The 23,339-nt window shown below is 39.1% G+C and overlaps 2 protein-coding genes across 2 annotated transcripts; one reads left to right on the forward strand and one right to left on the reverse strand.

Annotated features, from left to right (window-relative positions):
- Window positions 1-3,566: 3,566 nt before the first annotated feature.
- Window positions 3,567-10,192, forward strand: nfe2l2a (nfe2 like bZIP transcription factor 2a). The gene is made up of 5 exons (XM_029459711.1): window positions 3,567-3,756; window positions 6,694-6,960; window positions 7,239-7,331; window positions 7,428-7,601; window positions 8,510-10,192. Exons 1-5 carry the CDS (start codon window positions 3,718-3,720, stop codon window positions 9,770-9,772), a joined length of 1,836 nt encoding a protein of 611 aa, XP_029315571.1. The 5' UTR covers window positions 3,567-3,717; the 3' UTR covers window positions 9,773-10,192.
- Window positions 10,193-10,801: 609 nt separating this feature from the next.
- hnrnpa3 (heterogeneous nuclear ribonucleoprotein A3) lies at window positions 10,802-17,265 on the reverse strand. Its single transcript, XM_029459107.1, has 11 exons — window positions 17,196-17,265; window positions 16,325-16,447; window positions 16,045-16,191; window positions 15,751-15,961; window positions 15,574-15,663; window positions 15,391-15,462; window positions 14,832-14,879; window positions 14,502-14,642; window positions 14,253-14,369; window positions 14,028-14,146; window positions 10,802-13,926 (listed from the first exon to the last, which is right to left on the reverse strand). Exons 1-10 carry the CDS (start codon window positions 17,214-17,216, stop codon window positions 14,043-14,045), a joined length of 1,074 nt encoding a protein of 357 aa, XP_029314967.1. The 5' UTR covers window positions 17,217-17,265; the 3' UTR covers window positions 10,802-13,926; window positions 14,028-14,042.
- Between the last annotated feature and the right edge of the window lie 6,074 nt (window positions 17,266-23,339).

A 23,339-nucleotide genomic window follows, 5' to 3' on the forward strand; every position in this document is an offset into this window, starting at 1 on the left:
AGATAAAATAGCTGGTGTAGTTTGTAAAAGACAAGAGAACAATAAGTAGTTTAGACTTGAATTATCAAAGGACTCGGCCTACCGAAAGGCTTGCTGTGTGGTGGGTCCTCCCTAGAGTAACTCAGGTAAAGCAGGCCAGATGGAGTCTTTTTACACATTGTTAGCTCTCTACAGAAATGATTAAATGGCTGAATATCATTAGGTCATGTGCAATTGTTGATCCTGTAGTACAAACCACCGAAAATGAACCTAAAATGGGTTTACTTACCTCATTAAGCTTTACCATCTGGTTGGTTGCAAATTCCACATATAAAGCAGTCTCTATATTAGCTGACATGTTTAAAGTTTCCAGTTTTGGTGATATCTTTAACTCCATTAAGATTATTTCACTACTGTGCCAGTGTGTCATTGATTCTACCTGTTGAGCTTCAACAACTTTCTGAATTGAACAGGCTCTGGAGAAATTAGCTATTGTATGTATATATATATATATATATATATATATATATATATATATATATATATATATATATATATATATATATATATATATATATATATATATATATATACAATAGCAATGTGGAAAGTGTAGAAGGCCAACTGAGCTCCAGGAGTATTAAGTTCTGTCAGTTTGAAGGTACTTAGGGCACTTGCCACTTCAACAGCAGACAAGTGACAGCAACTTTGGAAGTGCAAAATAATGCAACAAATCAAATAGTGTCACGCCTCAATCATTATCTTGATAATGATTTACACAAGAAGTAATACAATGAAGTCCTGCAAGTCATACCGTACCTGATATAGGTAGACGCAAGGGACCAGCTGCAATCCAACACGAGGGGCATCAAGTAGTCTTGATGACAAAATGCAAAAGCAGAAGGCGATCTGGGGATATTGCAGGCCATTTCTGGATTCCCAGTGCAAACGCCTGTTTCCACTGCTGTTGGTGTCCGTCTGCGGACTTGCAGCGCTCTAATCGTAAAGTGGCTGCCGCCGCTTTTACCTTTTCTTCCCCCAGTCCTGTGCAGTTCACTATATGCAGCTGGAAGAATGTCGACGTGGAGCTGCCAAACGTGAACGCGTGTTCATGAGCGCGCATGAGAGGGGGGGGGGGGGGGGGGGAGTAAAAAAAAAAAAGAGGCTTTTTTAGTGTAATTTCACGCAGCGGCACAGTGAGCAGCACTTTAGTGTGAGGAGGTTCTTCACATATAGGTGCTATAGCCCGTGCTAAGTCTGTCTTATTACCTTGACATGTTTCAAAAGACGCTTAATTACATCTCGATCCGACTTCTTACTTACGCTGAGGTGTCACAATGGTTAACATTTAATTAACTTGTATAAGCCTCAACAACTTTCTTAGATAGCAGTAATCAGTTGAAGTTAAAAAAAAAAGCAGTTGAGGGCATTTCAAGATGACATACTTGTCTGTCCACTACTGGATCCTCTATAGGTCTAAGTAAAAATAGCAATACAACGATGTAAAAATACTCTATTACAAGTATAAATCCTGCATTCAAAATGTGACTTCAGTAAAAGAGTTTGGTCATACTTAAATCATCAGACGGTAAGGTATGCTACTCATGGAAAGTGCATTCTTTCAGTGGCATTATAGTAGCCTATATTATATCATCCATGTATGTTGTTTAATCAATAGCACTAGTGGTGGAAGAAGTGTCCAGACCTTGTAGTCCACTTTAAAAACAGTTTAATGCTCTATTATAATTAAACGTCTTGCATTCAAAACCTTCTGCACCAGAATGATCCCATTAGGAAAGAGTTATATTATTATTGAAAAGGTTACTGGAATATTATTACTTATGCATGAATGTATAAGCAGCATTTTAAAGTTGTAACTCTTCAGGGTGGAGCTTTTTTTTAAACTACTTTATACAGGCTACTGTTGGGTAGTTTAATATATAAGAATACAGGGTGTATTATACTCTTTGACACATTATTTGTACGTGAAATCTAAAGTATAATAAGTACAGCTGTTAAAGAGTAAAACGTAAAACATTGCCCTCTGAAACATAGTCGAGTAGAATAAAGGAGCAGAAAATACTTACATAAAGGACAAGAATTCAAAATGGTACTCAATGTACACTTCTGTGTAGCAGAATCATATTTTATAAATTGATCATATGTTTTGCTTGTAAAAATCTTAATCTGCAAAGTAACTAACTAGTAACGTTATGCAAGTGTCACACACTTGACAGCAAGTCAGGAAAGACTGAATGTTTCCACCTGAACGTAGGGGAATACTCAAGTGTAGTGTGCCTACAGGTTAAACTTGTTCTTAAGTACAGCAGGAGTAAAGAACACAATGTCAATGTAAATAAGTACCACCACAGTTATTCACCCTACTCAGTAGTAAGTTTATAATCACTTTATGTTTATCTATGTTTAAAATCCCACTATTTTTGCAATGCTGCTTTAATAAATAACATTGTAAAAGTCATTTTCATCCGTTATTAATGTAAGGAAATTCAAATAAACATGATGTCTTCATGTTGTGAAGTACTTCCCTTGAAGTCCTTTACATGAGTGTTTCCAATGTTATGCTACTTTGTACTTCTACTCCACTACAATTCAAAAGGAAATATTATACTTCTTAAGCCACTATTTAACAGCAATAGTTTTTGGTGACTTTTCAGATTAAGATTTTAAACCTATAACACATGATCAAACAATAAAACAGGATGCATTGTTATAGATTAAACTACCCAAAAAGTGTTATTTAGCTATTACAATGAGGTCCACCTCAACCACAACTACAACATTAAAGTAGGCTACTACTCAATACACCAATAATAACTATTCAAAAATGGAATAATATGCACTGACAGGGCCCATTCTGCATAATGATTACTTTTAATGTAGATACATCAAGTCGGCTACAGTTTGTTGTTTTGTTGACTTCAGTTACATTTTGAATGGAGGACTTTCACTTGTAATTTCTTAAATAGCCTGCAACATCTAAGTTCGTCTTCATTCACTGACCAAAGTCTTAATTTGTCTCCTCACAGCTTTGTGATAACCTCCTAGCTGGCAGTGGATGTGCTCAGTGTTTCCACGGGGACATTGGGGCCCCAGGGCCTCCAGCTCCACACCAGACAATGTAACCAGCAGGGGGCGCTATGCACCAGTCAAAAGTCTTCTGATGGCGGCGTTAAATAATAAAGTATATAACGTTGTTTTTAGTTTTATAAGTACATACTTGCAGTATTTTTCCCGCTAGAAATATAAAAAATCTTCCTCATATAAGATTCAAGCCTATTTTATAGTGCCTATAATGGTTTTTAAACAAAAAAAAAAAGTGTTAATTTGTTATTTCTACGGTCATCTCTAAGGGTTATAACAACTTTGAATGACACATAAATATACTGTGTGATGTTTTTATTTGGTAAGCAGTATATTTAGTGGATAAAGGCCTATCTGCTCAGGCTCAGCCTAGCGGTCTCCACCCGCATGCACACACAGCTCTTACCGCCTCATAGGCCGGTGTGAGGGGGACGATCCCGGCGCGCCAGCTCTGTGGGCAGGGCCATCATCTCCGTGATGTTCATTAGATTTAAAGGAAGCAATGTTTCCCTTAGCTCAGCTGCTGCGACGGACTATATCGGTTTCGGACCGCTCGCCATTTTAATCTGCCATTTGAAGGAATAACACAATCATTTATCAATCATAAGGCGTTTATTTACGACCAGACAGATTTCCATGATACTGGAAATGGAGGTGCCGCATTCCGGTCAACAGGTAAATAGAGATTTTTTTCACAAGTGATCACTGGACATTGACTGTTAACTTCATTTTATACCGAGCTGCTCCTATATGGAGACAGAACAGTTCAGGTCAACTTTTTAATGTTCGCTATAGCAACATAAATATGTAATACGCAGTGTCAGCCTGGTTATGGCGTAGTTATAAGGTTATAATAAACAGCTGATAGGGAAAGGTCATAATAAATACACCGTGAGCCTTGCTTTCTTTAGTTATAGAATATTAAGGTTGTCCTCCACAGCTTTTACTTATGCAAGTCATTCACTTATGACGTTTTCCCCGACCGGAAATAAAACTAATCCTTATGAATAAAAATATATCTTAGTGTTTGTGCTGTTACTTTGAATAAAATTACATTATTTCGAAATCTCTGACAAGTTTGGTAAATAAATAGTCTCATGAGCTTATTTCTCGTCACAGTCCCTCCCCCTTCTTCTTCCAAGCATGTGATATCTCATATATGATATAGACAAACATGTCTAATTCTTCTATTTTTCTATTCTTTAACTGTTACTTCTGTCTTTGCTGATTAGTTTTTCAGTGTATTGGGACATGTAAAATAACCAACAGGAACCTTGTTTTTGTTCCTACACATTGAATGAAATATTGAATTTGGGATGATCTCACATGATGAGGCCTTACATCTTTAGTGGGTGGGCATGTAATGGTCAGTGGAAGAACCTGGTTGACTGATGGTTGACTGATGGGCTGTTTTGGAACATGTGCTGCTGCGCTTCATTATCCTAGGTCAAGGGTGGATGTCCACCATGTTGTGATGAAAGAAGCTGTAATAAACCACTGGAGTCAGGTCCCCTTTGAGGCCCTTGTTTTTAGGTGAAGAGAGGTAAATGAACAACCCATACTGAAAGCACACAAACTTTGTATCATGTCTCTAACACCTGGTTTGAAAGCCAGAGGGAACATTGGCTATTTGTTTTGGCTAGTTTTCTAAACAAGTCTGGATGTGTTTTTCTTTTTTGGTAATTAGGAGTCCTTTGTCTGTTCTGCATATCTTTTCACTGTTTTAAACTAAAAACATGTTGTTTGGCATGTTTAGCTGCGTATTGTGTCACAGAGAGGTCTGGGAAATAGAAGTACTTTTATGTGCCAGTTTCCCTGTTCGGGTGCCAATCCAGGTCTTGTGACAGCCACTGTTTACCTGATCTTACACCTTCATATTTGCAACATCTATTTGGCATTAATCCAGAATATGAAACATGATTTGGCAAGTGAGTTTTGCTCAAAGGGCTGATTGAACTTTCCCTTCATAGATGGCATACCTCATTTAGACATGGGATTGTTCTTTACCAGACTTGTAGGACTTGTCAGGCAACCTTATAAAGTGTGACAACAGTCAGTGTGGTTTATTTGTTTGGAAAACACGGATGACCAGATGGTCCACTTTGACATTTTAGGCTACTTCCTCATTCCTGCAGGAGCCATAATGACTGGTTGTGTGCTCACCTCTCACCTTGTGAGTATGGTTTATAGTAGGCAGCCTTAGTGACATGTAATCCTTCAGCAGTTATGCCTCTGATGCAACATTGAGTCAAAGAGGGTTAGTGGGTTTTTATTTTGCCGTGGCACCGCTGCAGTCCGAAAATCGGTGTCAACAATGTTTTGGAATATATATATAGATGCTTGTTTGCTATTATTATGAGTTTATGAAGATTTACCACACATCCAATTTTCCTTGGATCAAAAAAAATGAAAGGAGAAAAACATTATTTTCTCCTGAGTCTCACATCCTCTTTATTGTGTATTCTGCTTTTTGATTTATTTCTCTTTAGTAGTTCAGTTCCCTCTCGGCTTCCTCGTGGCTATGTCTGTTCTGGACATATGACAGACTTTAGGCATTACAGAGCCCATAAGTTCTCTTTAAACACAAATCTGAGGAACAAACAAGTCACATGCCCAGACATGTTCCTGTGAACCACTGTCTTGGGTTTATGCAACATCCCTGGGCCTTGTGAAACGGTTTCCTTCTGTAAATAATTTCTGTGTAAAAGAGAGCAGCAGAGTTTATCTTTAGAAATTCTTGTTTAAAAGGGCAAACAACATTCGGCCTGTGAGTGGAAATCTACGGGAAACCGTTTTGAAATAGTTGATATTATGCTGTGTCTTACATTCTGTGTTGTCAGCAGCACTCAACTTAATGTGTAAATACTAAATGTAGAACAAAATAATTTGTGCAGTGTGAGTCTGCTGAGGTCAGTTATCAATAGTTGTAGTTGTTTAGTTTAAGATATACAGTAGCAGGAAGGAAAAAAAAGAAACAATGTCTGTAATTTCACCCGGCAACAGATCTACAGCCTTAATATCCCTATTTTAATTTGGTTAAATTAAACCACCCTTTAAGAAATATTCCTGTTTTGTCATTTGAAAAAGAAATAATACATTCTCCAAGTACCTTGATACCATATCTTTTTTTAAATGAACAATAGACTTATGTTTACTGGTTTTATAAATGCTGTAAAATTGTCTGTTGTTGTTTGAGATTCAACTTTTGAGAACTATACTGTAACATGAAGTCACTTGTCCAAAAACGTCCCTTCCAGCGTGCCCTATTTGTGAGTTAAAATGGGACAAATGATTTCACACCTCAAAGTAATCAGATGGTTAATGATCGCTTCCCTTGGAAAGAGTATCAAGTGAGGATACGTGTCTTCTGCTGGCGTATGGTGGCAGCAGGGGAAAGAGAGAAGTTCATTTATTATTCATGCGGCTTCTCCCCCTTGACTTTAGTGCCAGTGTTGCTGTCAGTGTACAGATACCGAGGGACAGGGTGTGGCGGGTGCAGCGGCCACGCTTCACAGCAGTGCACGCTCTTCCTTGCTCCAATGCTGCTCACATTCTCACTGCAGGACAGCATGGCTCACAACTCTCTAAACTGATCTGCGGTTCTCTTTCTAGGACATGGAGCTGATTGACATACTGTGGAATCAGGACATTGATCTCGGAGCCAGGCGTGAGGTGTTTGACTACAATCACCGTCAGAAAGAACATGAGCTGCGGAGGCAGCGGGAGCTGGAAGAAGAGAAGAGGCAGCATCTGGTCCGGGAGCAGGAGAAGGCCCTGCTGGCACAGCTACAGCTCGACGAGGAAACGGGAGAGTACATACCCTGCCCGCCACCCAACGCCCCGCTGCAGTCGGATGTCACACCTCTAGAGGTTACACAGGTACATGCACATTGCCATCATTACTCATGTCAGAGGTGGACCACTCCCACCTCATTTGATAGGCTGTGGCTTTGCTGTAGCTAAGTAACCACTCATCCTGCGTAATTACAGAAACACAGGTGGGTCTGTAGTTTTGCATCGGTTTATTCTGCTCTAGAACCTACTCTACAGAGATATAAGTTCTATAAATACAAAAGCATGTGCTGTTTTTAAAAGATGGTGTGCCACAAAGGACTTTAGGTGTTAAAGCTGACAGTGTATGTGAACCGTTCTTGCAGAATGTCAGCTTCACAGGAGAGAACGGGGATGCCATGTCATTTGATGAATGTTTGCAGCTACTGGCAGAGACATTTCCTGTAGAGGAAACTGAGGTAAGAACATTGCATTATTACCACACATAGGACTTAAGCCTTTAACATGACTTTCAGTTGTATAAAAACTGTCATATCCTTCTGTTTGTCTGACAGAACACCTCAGTTTGCCTGGACACAACTGCTGTTTCAGCACCCACGATGTCACCCGAGCAGCCGGTCCTGCCGCCGGTCACCCTCTCCCCAGCTCCACCACCACCACTACCACAGAGGATATCCCCAGATTTGGAGCAGGCCTGGATGGAGCTTTTGTCCCTCCCTGAGCTGCAGGTATAATGCACGGATTCTACCGCCTCAATGGCATAGTGTTTTGTGTTGTGGAACAAATACCCAAAGAATGCATCAACGGGCAGGAACCCGGCATTAGAGGACAAACACCTTTTTGTTGCTTTGTGAGAATGGGGTCTCGTACATGTGAGACAAGTGTACCCGGCTGTCATTAGGTTTCCTTGTTGATACTTTTTTTAGAGATTTAGGGAGGTGGCTGTTCAAGATGTGATGCAGTTACTATGATTAGTAGCCACCGGCTTCATTTAGCCAAAAAAGAACATCATGTTTAGAGAGGGTGCTTCAGTTTTAACACTTTTACTTTCTGGCTGCAATATAAAGATTTGTGCACGGTAGTTTTTCAGTAGCTGCCTTATCAGTTTGGTTTTGAGGCAGCTCATATTTGCATTAGCTGATGGGTGGAGCAGTGCACCATTTGTTGCCTGGACCTCACACTGTGGACTGGACTAAAATATTAACCATGCCGCTTACATAGCATTGCATTAGTTTCTCTGGCAAGCTGCTGATAAGACTTTACATTGTGGAAAAAAGGGGCTGTGTGGTTGTTTCAGTTCTTGTAAGCTGCTTTGTGAAGATAATGAAGTCGCTTAACTTCTCAGCAGCAGCAGCAGGGAGATTGGGACTGGTGATTTCTGACATATTTTAACAACTTGCTCTACCAGTGAACTGCATGTCTCAAAGCACCAACACTGAAACCTTATTGTGTAGTGTAGGGAAGATAATAGATTAAGTATGCATCTTTTCATGTCACTCATCACAGTATCCAAAAAAACACATAAAATACATGTTGACGTTTTTTGCATTTCACACAGAACAAAGCAGATTTTGGAACTTGTATTGTAATATGTTGATTGTATTTATATTAATGGTTCTTTATCTTTTTCTTCTAGCAATGCCTGAGCATGCAAATGGAGGACACACTGGAGACCACAGTTTATCCTCTTCCAAACAGCCCTGAAGCGCAGAATCCAAACTACAGTTTTTACCCAATGACCAATCTCACAGACCAGAAAACAAACAGTTTAAATGCTTGTCCCGCAGAGTTTATGAATACATTTGATGGTTCTGTTCCCAGTATGGCCCCAACAGACAATCTCAGCCAGATGAAGGCGAAAGCTCCTCAGTTAAATGCTAATTTAACTGCAGAAAGTTTCTGTGACATGTATTACCCCGATGCTATTCTGGAAGAGAACAGTGGTCAACGTGGCCTTGAAGGAAATGGAAGCAATGCCATGTCTGATATCCCAAACAAGCCTCCCTTCACACCAGTGGACCTTTACAGCCTCTCACCAGGAGATGTATTTGACAGCGGTAAACAAAATCTGACGGTAGAATTGCCAGACTCAGATTCAGGAATCTCTTCAAACACAAGCCCGAATGCTAGCTCACCTGGGAAGTCTATGTATGGAAATGAGTCCTTTTGTTACAGCGATTCAGACATTGAGGAGATGGACCACAACCCTGGAAGTGCAGAATCTGACTACTCAGAGATGTTCTCACTCAATTTCCAACCTGATGATCATCAGATGGCAATTTCTTTATCCGCACCGATAGGGCAAACGCAACAGCAGGAAAAGAATCCCAAACACCACAAGACGGACCCGGCAGAGGACAACGGCCACAACAGCACCCCCTTCACCAAAGACAAGCATAAGAAACGCTCGGAAGTGCGTCTCTCCAGAGACGAGCAGAGAGCTAAGGCCCTCAAAATCCCTTTCACTGTTGACATGATTATCAATCTGCCTGTTGATGACTTCAACGAGCTAATGTCGAAGCACGAACTGAATGAGGCCCAGCTGGCCCTGGTCCGAGACATACGCCGCCGCGGCAAGAACAAGGTAGCTGCCCAGAACTGCCGCAAACGCAAGATGGAGAACATAGTGGGTCTGGAGAGCAACCTGGACTCACTGAAGGAGGAGAAGGAGCGTCTGCTGAGCGAGAAGAGCCAGAACATCACAGACCTGAAGGAAATGAAGCAGCAACTCAACAGCTTGTACCTGGAGGTCTTCAGCATGTTGAGAGATGAGAAGGGGAATTCTTACTCCCCCTCAGACTACTCCCTCCAGCAGTCCACTGACGGCAGCGTCTTCCTCGTTCCTCGCATCAAAAAGACTTTCATCAAGAGCGAAGACAACCTCTTCTCTCCTTTGTAATATGGTACCGCATTATCATAGTAATACTATGCAATAACTTTGTAGTCGTTAAGCTTTTAAGCATTAGTAGCTCAGCAGAACTATTGTATAGTTGTTGCTCACTTCTCTTGAATGTTGTAATATTTTTGATATATATTTGACTTCTTTTATACTCCGATACGTTAAACAGATTCTTTAACCAATATTATTTGTAAATATAGACATTACTTGCTTTTGAGATTGATAAAACCTTTACTGTACGTGTGTATATATATATATATATTGTAAATATGATATTTCTGTATGCTAAATGATTGTTTCAATCATTGTTACTTATATTTTATATCTGTCCCTTTATGATTTGCTGCCCAGGTTCTTTTATAAAATCTTCTGTGCTTTTCAATAAAGTATTCCTATAGCTATACAGCCTATTTACTCAAAGAACATTGTGTGGTGTACTATGGTTTGCAACAGATTGATGCCAGATGGATATATAGTCTAAAGAACGATTACATAACTTACCACATGTTCAAGTCAGTTCGTGACTTGAAGGCTGAACCAAAGGGCTTAAAAAGAAGCAGAGAAAATAAATATTGTACTGAACAAGAGCTATTGGCTTAAACCACTTTTGCTTTTTTTTTTAAGAGAAAGCTTGGTTGTACAGCAACCTAAATCTTTTAATGGCGAAACTCCTGAAAAGAAATCACACCCACTGCATTCATTATGTTACACAACAAAGAGTACAATTGTGACGCTGCAGTGTATGCTCAGTGTGAACCATGCATGACAACTTCACAATGGTCCAACCCGAGCACACATATTCAAAGATAAAGCCTACGCAATCAGTATGTGCTCTACGTGCACTTTCACACACAAACACCACCTTTGATCACCAAGCCCATTTTCCGCTATCATGACAAACTTCAGAGGGTGTATAGCAAACTAAACTGGTCCTTCAGGACATATGTGAATCATAACCTTTTCACATTAGACAAAAACATCAAGCATTTACAGCTCCGAATATTGCTTTCAGAAATAAAAACACTCAAATCAGGGAAAACATTTTTATTTAGGAGAACAAGTCACACTTGACATATTTTTACAGTTTAGCCAACAGTTCATTGACACTGGTGTGCTTTTGCCAAGCACAGCTTTATTCTGTGTAATGAAGTTGGTCATTCTACATTCCTCTGCAGAAACACTAACCTTTAACTGTTTCAGAAACATTTCAGCAGGCATTGTTTCTCCATTTTTCAGACCGAGTAGACAAGACCTACGTGGAACTTTAACAGTGCGTGCATGAATTCTTTCAAACGCAATAATCATTGGGGTCAACCATCGATAGAGTAACATGTTTGACGTTATTTAAATTCTTTTTTGATATGCATCAATCTCAAGGAAGTTACATTACCCTAAATGTATTATTTTATTAAGATTTTTTATTGGAATAAATGTTTAAATGTCACTTACGGTAAAACTGCCACATCTTCAAGTTCAGTAATTGCAAATTAAAAGTATATTAGCAGAAAGTGTGGACTTCCCAGTTTCAGGGAAACCTTAAAAAATGTCCCTCGACATCTCAACTTATTTTGAACTCACGGGAAGACTACATGTCAGCATTGGATGAAACGTTTTAAGCTTTTTAACCAAAAGCCATATATACTTACACTTCTGAGGCAGAGGGCCAAGTACGAGTGTTCGTGAATACTCTGTATATTGTGTTTCAACCTGTGACCACAGTTCCTCTGTTCAAACAGCTCGACCACGTTCATTTGACGGCTGGTCAAGTAAAAGCTTTCGTTTTAGTTTTTTGGGAGGTGCCACTGTGGCAGAGGATTAGGCATCAGACCTGATTACCAGCCCTTTTTTAAAAGTAAATTAAATACTATTTTTGAATTTTTCAAATATGACCTTCCTTTGCAGTAACAATCAAGTTCCTTTAGAGTTAAAAATCTGTTTCTATTTACATCGTTCTGCTTATTTACAGACTGACGAGAACATTTTAACATTGCATGACGTGAGTGAAAGCTTGGCATTAGTAGACACTCAATGGCCCCTTTGTTAGGTACACCTGTACAATCTAATGCAATCCAATACAACTGATCTGCCTATCTACTTTTAATGTTTTCATACAGTCATAAAGCAGATATTAGATTTGTTTTAACACTGAGGTTAAAGTTAATGGTCGTATTACTGGAATACATTATATTGAGAAGTGTTCTGTCCTATGCTAATAGGGAGGACAAAAGGTTATCAACACCTCTCAATATAATGTAGTCCAGTACAACACCACCTTTAACTATGACCTCTGTAATAAATATATCATTAAATTCACTCATTTCCAACAATGTTGACAAAAACGCAGAATTCATGGTAGATGTGCTGTATTGAATCGTAATAGATTGCACAGGTGTGCCTAATAAAGTGGCCACTGAGTGCATGTGTGTTTGTTTTCTGAGCATGATCATTTGTTGCATCCCCATGGGTGTTTCGGCACCATCAACTGTATCAGGACTATCTGACTGATAGCAAAGGTAATATAACATGGAAACATATTTAGCCTCCAAGGTATTTTCCAGCAGTGTGGTTAAGGTCACAGGCTTATTCTCGTCAAAGTGGAGCAATACTGGATGTCTTCCTGCTCCGTTTACCTTAGAATAACCCTTGCACATTATATGATAACCGTGTGCACTGATAAGATTACAAAATGAGCAGCCTTGGATAATATTTTGAAAAAGTCTTACCCATCCAGAACCTTCCATGTTATCAGGTCTTTACAGATTTTCAGCAAGAAGAGAATGCCTCTTTCCACATCTGCAAATCAAGCAAAGTGGTTACTCTTACCTGCTCCATCTTCTTAAGTCAGCTTTTTGTGAAATACTCACTCCCTTTTCTCGTTAATGTCTGAAATCTAGCATTTGTGGGTAAAACTGCAGTATCTCTGACTCAACAGGATCTCCAATGTGTCCAGGAACTAGTCTTTCTTCGCTAGCACCAGCTGCTGGAGGGTTTAGCTAGCCTTGAAAGAGATAGATGCTCACTACCGGGAACGACACTGCAAGCTTCCTCCACGGGCGTTGTGCTCGATGCTGCCTTCTCACTTCTCTCTCAAAATGCTGACTGGTCCACTGTGCTGGGGCTGAAGACGTCCTGTCTGACAGTCATCTGCAATCTTCCACACTAGCGATGCTGAAGGGCCCAACTGCAGGTGCTTGTGGCTGTTATAATCCTACTTGCTCAACACTGGCATAGGTGGTGTATGGGCCCTTGGCCTAGGACTACCCAAAACTCCCTCTTCATTGACCCTTGTACAAATAAATACAGTATATTTACTATTTCACCCACAGAAGTCTTAAATACTCCCAAAAAGAGAAGAACAATTCTAGACAGGCTGATTTGCTTAATAACTTCACAGTCACAATGTGCAGGCAACAGATAAATCAATAACTCATTTGATCTTTTTCTGAACCAATGATGCACTGAACCTCTTGTTACTTTACTACACAATTTTATTCGGTCTTTTTCTTCTAATCAAAATATTCGCACAATCTAGAATTTGGTTTGCTGGGAACAAGAATTGTGAGGGATTCCCTTAATTCTAATCCAGACTGCTTATATATTTGTTGGTACTACGAAGGATTTACATACTGTGCTTCACATACAAAATGAAAATACACTTGACACTTGCAATTGAGCAATCATAATAATTTCAGAAATAAAAAAATTGAGTAATTCTAGCTCCTCTGAGGGCCTGATATAACTATGCTATATGGCAAAAACAAAAAGTTAAAAGACAAAAGATTAATTCACCAGCAAAAAACTAAGCCATATAAAAAAGTAAAGTTATTAAGAACTGACTTCAGATTTGAAAAAAAAAAAAAAATTACAATTTACTCTTTACCCCTGATACCATAGGCACAATATACACACTTCAGACGCACACAAGAAAAAAAATAGCTTGGTAGGGAAACATCTAGCACAATTAGGGAAGAGTATCATCTGCACTCATGTCTTGTGTATACAGTCCTTCTTCCATAAACTTCTCCGATTTAGCTGCAGTAATGTCTGACTTGAGTGTTCCTCTAATGCTTTCAGATGACTGCCTCAAAGTAACCTGCGGCTTTCCTGACATTTCCTTTGCTCACCTCCTCGCCTCTCCTGCTAAGAACTGAAGCCTGTTGAATGGATACAGGATAGAACAAATAGTTATTCTGCACTTTCATGGGCTCACTCTGTACTGTGCTACGAGGGTGGTGTGGAACTGAATGCAACTTACCAAAACATGAAATAATTAATATCGCCGTGAGCCATAGCTCCCTCCGCTGCCGCCGCCACCACCACCACTACCACCACCACCACCACCACCACTGCCGCCTCCACCAGAGCCATAGCCACCTGCAGTTAAGGATTGGTCACCGCAAATTACGTTGGATACTTTTCAGCAGGAATTATAATGTTGTCACTGGATGCGTCATTTTGAGAGTTTGATGGTAAAACTTACCGCCATAAGGTCCACCCGAGTTTCTGCCACCAAAGTTGTTTCCCTTCATGGGTCCATAGCTGGACTGCTGTCCACCATAGTTCCCAAAGTCGTTGTAATTTCCTCCTCCTCCATATCCTGCAGATGTAGGTGTCAATTTTTAAGTTAAATCTTGATTTCAGGTGTTTAGTAGAGCATGTTTCCAAATAATTACATTTAGCACTTAGTTTAACAATCACAATTCTGGAGTCAATACATTTTTCTTTTTACCTCCGTCATTGCCTCCGTAACCGCCATCGCAGTTGCCACCAAATCCACCACCCTGGTTGCCATATCCTGGACCCCCACCTCCATAGCTCCCTCGGCCCCCTCCATAACCTGCTCCTCCTCCACCATAATTTCCTCCTGGACCTTTAACAGTGAAAAACAACTCTAACTTACAACATAACCTTATTCATAACTGTGACACGAATAGCTCACGATTGGCATTAACATAACACTGTTGCAAAGCATTTTTTGAAGACACAACACAGGTGTTGAGCAATGATATTAAATTCAAATATTTTGCACCTGTTAAAGTAGAATTTTACAGGAACTCACCATTGTCAAAATCCTCGCCATAACCACCTCGTCCTCCACCGTAGCCTCCTAAAAAATAAAGGTACAAATATGTTATGCATTAAAACTGTGACCAATTTGTTGTATTTTTGCAGCCTCACAGATGACACCATGTCCACACTAATGTAGGTTCATGTGATAAACAATCTCTCTGCTGTGGCCTGTTTCCCATGCCTAACAGTTTCAATCTAAAGGAGATACATTTGAAAATGACAGTCTTGCCTTGTAGATTGGAAGGGACAACAGAGCATCTTAAGAGAGCTGACATGCGACTGTCAACAACTCACAAACATGCAATGAATTTCTTCAAAAGCAGCAATGTTAGAAAGACACCTCAGACTTTCTCTAGCCACACATTTTGCATGTCAATATGGCAAATCATCTAACAATGACGAGATCATTTTACTGTCTTTAGTGTCAGTGTGGATGCGAAACTTAGATCTCACAACTCCTATTGAAATGTGAACACCACTATCAAAAGTACCTGCATTAGTGTGGTTAGGGCCAGAGGCACATTAATCTGCATACTAATAATACTCACCTCGACCGAAGTTGCCACCACCTCCAAAATTACTACCTCTCCCCATGAAGTTTCCAGATCCTCCACTCCTGCCTGATATGCACAAAGGGTTTCATTTTAGAGCTGTTAACATCAATGAGCGGCAAAAGGAATACAATAATAATCAGGAAATCTAACTTTACTCTACATTAATTGTGTGCTTACCCCTGTTAGTGGACATGGTACTCATTTCCTGTTTTGAGAGAGCTTTTCTGACCTCACAATTGTGGAAGTTGATTGTGTGGAATTTCTGGGCTGTAAGGAAATCAACAAGAAAACAACACACTTATAAAACATTGCTTGATGCTTCCCAACAGCAGTGTTAGCTCTGAAATCACATACCAACAATTTTGTCCACAGTGTCATGGTCATCAAAGGAGACAAAGCAGAATCCTCTCTTCTTCCCAGTGGAGCGTTCCTCCATGATTTCAATGCATTCAATCTTTCCATATTTCTCAAAATGCTCCCTTATGTGGTACTCCTCAGTGTCCTCCTTAATCCCACCAACAAAGATCTTCTTCACGGTCAGATGGGCGCCTGGTTTATTTGAGTCCTGAAACAGGGTGCATGTATGAGCACACACACCAAACATCGACATGGCTCTAGTATCTGCCTTCAGGTCTGGGATTTGTTTACCTCTCTGGACACGGCCCTCTTGGGTTCAACAACACGGCCATCAACTTTATGAGGCCTTGCTGTCATGGCTTCGTCGACTTCCTCCACAGCAGCGTATGTCACAAAGCCAAACCCTCTTGATCGCTTGGTGTTGGGGTCCCTCATGACCTAGAAACAACAAAGATACACAATGGTAGTGTGAACACTTTAACTGGACTATAGCTTTATAAGTTAGTGTTTATTATTATTACTATTATTGTAGGAGACCATATTGCCACAGATAACAATAAACGGTACGTACCACACAGTCCGTCAGACTTCCCCATTGTTCAAAATGAGCCCGTAAACTCTCCTCGGTGGTTTCAAAGCTCAGACCTCCAATAAACAGCTTTCTGAGTTGCTCGGGTTCTTTAGCTTCACGGTCCTATGAAAGCATAACAAGAAAAAAACACATCATTGCAGCTGTAAATAGTGTTACAGGAAACTAGTTGAATAAATACTGCATGGTTGCATAACGTTACTCTGCTTTTGCAGATGAATACAGTCACACATACCTGCAGACTGAAACTACATTGTACTGATAGTCAATGTAGGATAGACGCATGCTAAGCTAATGTTAAATTACAGTGTCGTGTACAATTCGGCTGTCAAATAAACCCAGTGCACGGACAAAAATAATCATGGCTACAGTATATAAATTAAATTATATTTAAAAAAATCAGCCTGAGGCCGCAATGATACTACAGGTTACAACAGGCCTAAGTTTTGGCAGCTAGCGTTAGCTTACTTCAGGAATGCTGCAGGTTAGAAATTACCCTTATTATCAAAAAACACAATTTATCTATCAGCTATAACGAGTAATGTGGGTTTAAGAAACCAAACAACAGACTTAAATGTAACAGTAAACTGAAACTGTACCACAACACAGCTCTCCGGTGGTTTTGACCACCATTAGCTTATGTTAGCTTAGCTGCAGCGTTAGCGACTGTAAACAGCGCTGCAGCTTGAGAAACGTTCAAGCTACAGAGGAGCTACACATTTCAATACAACATATTTCAATACAACACTGTGCATTCCTTCGTCAACGTTACACTTAAGTTAAATAGTAACAATAGCTTGCATGCGGTTTAAAAATAACCTTATTCAATTTGCAACATTTACGAGCACTTCACCTCCATTTTGCAGATGTTCATGGCCGCGGAGCTGAGCCGATCACGTGATCAGGAGGAACCATGTCTGTCATGTCAGTCTGTCCTGGAATATAATCCAAATTTAAACATAGTGCATGATAGCTACTGTGGTTCATGTATGCACATTATTATACAAAATTGAATTTTTATTACAATATAAAGTTGTGTTCGGACACTTTCTCCCTTTTTGCTGTCTGGCTGTGTGCAATGAAAAACAAAGATGATTAAATGTATACATTTGCGCCATCTACTGGTTAAACCGGTCTTGACAGAACAATTAATGCTCACCCAGACCCAGACCTCAGTTCATATTGACTTGGACATGAATTCAAAAGAAACCCAGTGGAGTGCTGTTAGTCTCCAAGTAAAAAACATAAAATGAGTGGAAAATTCAAACACTGTGGGTTTCTATTTGGTGTGGCTGAATAATTGAGACTGTTGAGTGTGGAATTTAATATGATTACCATTTGTAATCTCAATTGGGAAGCAACCCATCATTTAATTAAATGTATCTGTTGGTGAGCTACTATTTGAGACCGTTTTTTGCAATTGAAACAGGAGCAGAAACTGGCTCTTTCGAATAAAGATGCATAAAAATAGCCTACTTCAAACAGAATTATCCAGCTCAAATAAAAAATATAGGCTAAATAGGACTATAGGCTATTAAACAAAGTGGATATCTTATGAGCCAGCCGGACAGCAAGAGTAGCTAAAATTTGACATTAAAAACGCAATTGTTCAAAAGCTTGAATGCATTTAAACCAATTTATTTTATGTTTCAATTTCTGTCATGTCTTACTGGTGTGAGTAAGACTAGTGCCCTGTTCGAAATGTACCCATTACCCTCTGGACAATATGTATGTACACTGGGACCTTGAAGTTCCCGCAACTCGTTTTTTTTGCGCTGGAACAACGCTTTAGTTTGTGGTAATTTGATTGAATCAAATCTTTAGGAATACGCATGCATGTAGGGATGTACAACATGCAACACAAAACAAAACAAAATAAAGCTCTTAAAACTACATTTTGACACAGTGTATACACACTATAATATATGTACACTATAAGACATGAAAATAAGCTAATAATGCAAGACTGAACTTAGTTGATATTGCACTTTATTGGTGCTGATTCACTTACAACTCTGTCATTAATCAAATAACTAAACCATTTGACATGCAGGGAGCTTGGGACAGTTGCAGAATCTGGGTATGAGAAGGTCCTCCAGGACTTGCAGGTAGTAGCATGTGCTGTTTTTTTTTTTTTTTACCATTTGTGCTGCTGTGACCACTACAGGCATATATTGAGCCATATACGGTTTCTTAATGTATTCCTCCAGTGTTTGGCACCCCATGTGAATGTTGCAATTAAACTCCTTTCCATATAACACAATTATTCATGTTGTAACTGATCACAAAACATCACAACTACAGTGGGAGTTCATTTTGATAATCAGAACATTAGGTCTATGTTTCCAGTTTAGTAGTCATTATTTTTTTTTTATTTGTTGCTGTTCAAGGTAAGGCAGCTGACAGAAATAGCACTGCATCAGATTCTGCAAAATACTATTTAATTGTAAAATGAAAAGAATAACTCAGACAGAAAAAGCAGCAAAATTAAACCAGTTTTCACAGTCCATCCTCAGCAGCGCTAATTGAAAGACACTCAACAGGATATAAATTTCAAAAGGTGACCACGGAGGGGAATACAGATCTAATTGTGTCGAAACAAACCAAATTAACTTGACAGAGTTGTATATTCACTGAAGTGTTATTGTAAAGTATTAGACGGATGTATTTTATTTATCAATTTGTTAGTAGTATCACCACAAACAGCGCTCTCATCTCACATTAATTCATTATAGCATAACGGCATGATGTTACACATTAAGCATCAATTTCTCAGTCCAAATGGCCTCAGAGCATGCCTGGTTAAAAGTGTTCCAAGTCTGATATTCAAGTTATATTCAGCTGTAATTGTGGAAACATGACATACATCTGTGTTTTCAAATCAAGTCTCTCTGACAACAATGCTTCACTGGGCAAGTTTGATTTATGAGCCAGATGCTACTGAGCCCTGTTGAAGCTGACTGGCGTCCGAATATATGACTGTTTTATGGTTAAGACAATGTCTGTCATTAACTTTATTGTAGTGTGCGAGGAAAATACAGCCCCAATAAAAAGGGTAATGTTTTTCTGACACTGTTAATGATGAGTATTTATGATCAGTCCATAGTTCAAATTCAAGAGACGGACTGTGTTTAGCTCCTCTTCTTCTACTTCAGTTACTGTATTTGCTGAGATATAATGGATTCATGTGTAGGCTTACAATACGAGCAAATAGTTGAGCAGAAATTGCTTTGTTCCTCTTATCGTTAAAAACACGAGTAAATCACAGCCGCATTACAGTTTTTACTGTGGGCTACATTTTTTTCTTTAATTGAACTCCTCATGAGTGTGAGGAATTGGTAACATTATTTCAACTGCTGAGCATATACATTAAGCTACCCTTAGTTAGGGAACATTATTGAAAACAGTAATACTAATATCCTTTTTTTTATTGTTTTACATATTTATTTTTGATGCCTTGCCGTGTGGGAACATGTGAAAAAAACATCTTCATCATTGAAGATTGGACCCTGTTGGACCATTTGAGGATGGTAATGGTATTGCAGACAATAAAGGGCTGCGATATATTATCTGTGTATTTGCAGTGGATGCCTGTTGTGGATGCACCAACGTTACATGTAGAATCTAAAGCCTGTGCTACCTACTGTTGTTGAAGTAGAGCAGATGGATGGATGTCATGGTGTGTCTGTACAGTATTGGAACAAGCTAAAGAGTTACAACCCAAACAAGCATTAGGATACATTATGTAGTATTCGATTACTTCTATTTTAATGAAAATCATCATTTGACCAATTATTACCATGTATACCAACTTTAGTTCCACATAGCTGATGTTTTCCTGAAACGAAAAGATAAAAATCACTGATTTTGGCGATATAGATGATGTATTGTCATTAATTTCTTAAACGGTTTACTTTGCATTTGTTTAATTAATGACAGTATCTGATATTTATTACCACGTGTCAGTGGAGGAAAGTAACACACATTTACTCAGGTACATGTTATTATTTCATACTTCACTGCATTTTACACCAGAATATTTATCAATCAGCTATAGACTTACACATAGTTGCTGTAGATTGAATAATAAATATGAATACATTCATATTTTACATGCAAAACATATGATGCCTTGCATTTTAAATGCTTATAAAATGCGACGCCTTCAACTACCCAACAGTGAATAAACTAGTTGGAATGAGCTCCATCTTAATAAAATGCATCATACAAATGCTGCCTACATTATGAATACTTCTTACTTTTGTTACTTTAAGTGTATATTGCTGTTAAAAAGCCTTTTGAATGCAGGACTTTCAAATGTAGTGTCATTTAAAAATATAATTGTGATATTGCCCCTTTCATTCGAGTAAAAGACCCCGGATACTTCTTCCACCGCTGTCAGTTGTATCTGAATCATCTCCATAGTTAAGAAGAGCAAGTCAATGTGTGCAACTGCCTGAAATCGCAGTACGTCAAGTTTAAGAATAACTGTTGATGATTGTTGATGAAAACAATGTTTATAGCATTGAGCAGCTGTATTATTAACACATATGCATTTTGGTATAATGGTATTCCTTATAATAAAGTATGTATGTAACTTGCCAGCAGGTGAAGTTGTTCCTTATTCTGTGTTACATGTTCTCCATTACCATATCCCAGACAGACCTGTGAGTCACAGGCTGTGACCACAATGAACAAATGTCCAGCAATCATTACTGCGGGTCTGATAAAAGAAATCTGATAATTAAAGGTCTACATTTGAATTTGCGAGGTGGAGCTGAGCTGGGGGTAGCAAGTGTAGTGAGAGTAAACAGTACAGTATCAGCCTCTCACAGATGTAGTTTGATGGATGCTCTGTGTACACCTCCCCGCCCCAACCTCAGGACAACATGTTTGTTTGGTTGTTGATCACACCCCGCAGTCTTTGTACCTAACTGCCCCCTGACACAAAGATATATCACAGGTCCCACACACTGCTACCTGCCAGGGACATTTCTATTCTGTGCACTTGTAGTGGCTGCTTTGTCCTTTCATACGGCGTTTTTAAGAAACAGGTTTTTAATTCTTCAGTCTTAGATTCTGTTTTACCGCTGTAGTTTTGTGTATTTATCATTGATGCATATTCCAGTGGGCCTCCAACTACATATAGCGCTAGAAAACAGAGATTTAAATGCAATTAGCAGTTCACTTGTATCAAATGGAGTGAAAAATTAATAAAAGTAATAGTTAATGACAGCAATAAAAAAGTCTTGGTTTGCTCTGATTTACCATATACAATCTCGGTCTTGATTGTAATTTGTTTCTGGGACAAATGAGTGATATAACGATCCCCTGAAATAGAGGGGGATGACATCCTGGTGTGGACTAAAAGGCAGCACTTAGAACCACGATTAAATAATTAATGCAGGTTTTATACCCATTTTACACCTCCAAATTATGGTTTGCTATATATCTGAGACGCAGCGGCCGAAGAGTACCATGTCAGCAAAAATTTCATGTACAGTAAATCTTTGTGAGGGAGGAGCCAGTGGCTGCAAATCATTTGTGAGGTGAGGGATGGCATGAATATAACCTTTCCCCCTTTTATTCTTATCAGGTGGCAAGGGATGAAAATATAGAGTACAGACACACACACACACACACACACACACACTCACACACTCACTACCATTTTTTGATCTTTGTATCGGTTTAATTGGATTAGATCAATACAGCATTGCTGCTCTGATTGCACTAAATTCATTTATATAGGAAGTGATCCAACAGTAGGTGGCACCATATCATAATTCTCCACACAAGGTGCCAGTGTTAAGGATCATACATTAAGACCAGCTAAGCCTGCAGGGTTTCCTTTCCACTAAATCCACCTAATCCACTCTAGCACAAAAATTACCTGGGAACCCAAACATGCCCAAACACACGCCTTAGTATTTGCACAAAGCACATAACTACACTAACAATATATAAGCTATAAATGATGGCCATACTGTGCCTGATTCTCCTTTCATTTTCAGCCTCCTCTAGATGGCACCATGGTCCATGAAAAGAGAGGCCTTTTATTTTCAAATCATATCACCTTGTAAATGTCAAACAAAATACCTCGATACTAAATTATTATTTTCCCCTCGTGTCACAGGTCTGGCTACGTGATTATCTGCAATCATTTCAAAAACTTAATTGTATTTGTTTCCTTAATTAATGTAATTATGGGGAACACATTTTTATTGTTGGCCTGTTAGCTGTTGCGTAGCGAAAGTGCACTTTATTACTGGGGCTGTTGCCAGATGATTTGTTTATTTAAAACAGCATTACTTTCTTTCAATAGATTATACTGCAACTGTTTTAATTACCTTTTTTTTTTTTAGCTACATAAGTTATATGTGTTTACCTTGTCTCATCATATGTCACTGAAATATTTTTATGAACTTAATGTCCTCACAAACCTTGATGTCTGTGGTGCCTTGGGTGTCAAGGTTGACCTTGTCCTGAGAAAGCGTAGACTTGGCTCCATGACTCCATTAGGGAAGCCTGCCTGCCATAAGGTAGACGGACGTACGCAAGTGGAAACTCTGAGGAAATGGAGATTCAGAGCAGGGAAACCAGAGAGTCAATTTAGTCACTGTCTACTACCTTTTCGCATGCAAGTACAAAGCCAATCTCACACGTCGGTGTTGACTAAAATCTCTCTCTGAGGAATTTAGGGAAAGAACAATTCCTAGCATCTGTTTCCTGTTCACTTGCATAGAGGAAACTGGGTGTAAATCACACTGAATATAAATAGAATCAGCATTCAATTTACAGGAGCTAAAGTTGGTTACAGTGGCCTTGCATTTTGGTTCTTTTTGTCCTAAAATGTGCGTGTATCTGCAGTAGTTGAAACAGAACACATCACTGCATCAGATGCATCACAAGGAATTCATGTGCTTTTTAAACTACAAACACAACAAAGAATATGTTTTCCATCTTACACCAGAATAACATGTTTAGCAGGATAACA

The sequence above is a fragment of the Cottoperca gobio genome, chromosome 21 (genome assembly GCF_900634415.1).
Source record: "Cottoperca gobio chromosome 21, fCotGob3.1, whole genome shotgun sequence".
NCBI lineage: Eukaryota > Metazoa > Chordata > Actinopteri > Perciformes > Bovichtidae > Cottoperca > Cottoperca gobio.

What these genes read in the sequence shown, in the direction of transcription:
- nfe2l2a (XM_029459711.1), top strand. Translation starts at nt 3,718, where the DNA reads ATGATACTGGAAATGGAGGTGCCGCATTCCGGTCAACAG. An exon ending in TGCCGCATTCCGGTCAACAG is followed by an intron (nt 3,757 to 6,693) that starts GTAAATAGAGAT and finishes TTCTCTTTCTAG; the next exon opens with GACATGGAGCTGATTGACAT. An exon ending in TGTCCCTCCCTGAGCTGCAG is followed by an intron (nt 7,602 to 8,509) that starts GTATAATGCACG and finishes TTTTTCTTCTAG; the next exon opens with CAATGCCTGAGCATGCAAAT.
- hnrnpa3 (XM_029459107.1), bottom strand. Translation starts at nt 17,216, where the DNA reads ATGAACATCTGCAAAATGGAG. An exon ending in TTACGGAGGCAATGACGGAG is followed by an intron (nt 14,370 to 14,501) that starts GTAAAAAGAAAA and finishes CTACATCTGCAG; the next exon opens with GATATGGAGGAGGAGGAAAT. An exon ending in CTCGGGTGGACCTTATGGCG is followed by an intron (nt 14,147 to 14,252) that starts GTAAGTTTTACC and finishes CCTTAACTGCAG; the next exon opens with GTGGCTATGGCTCTGGTGGA.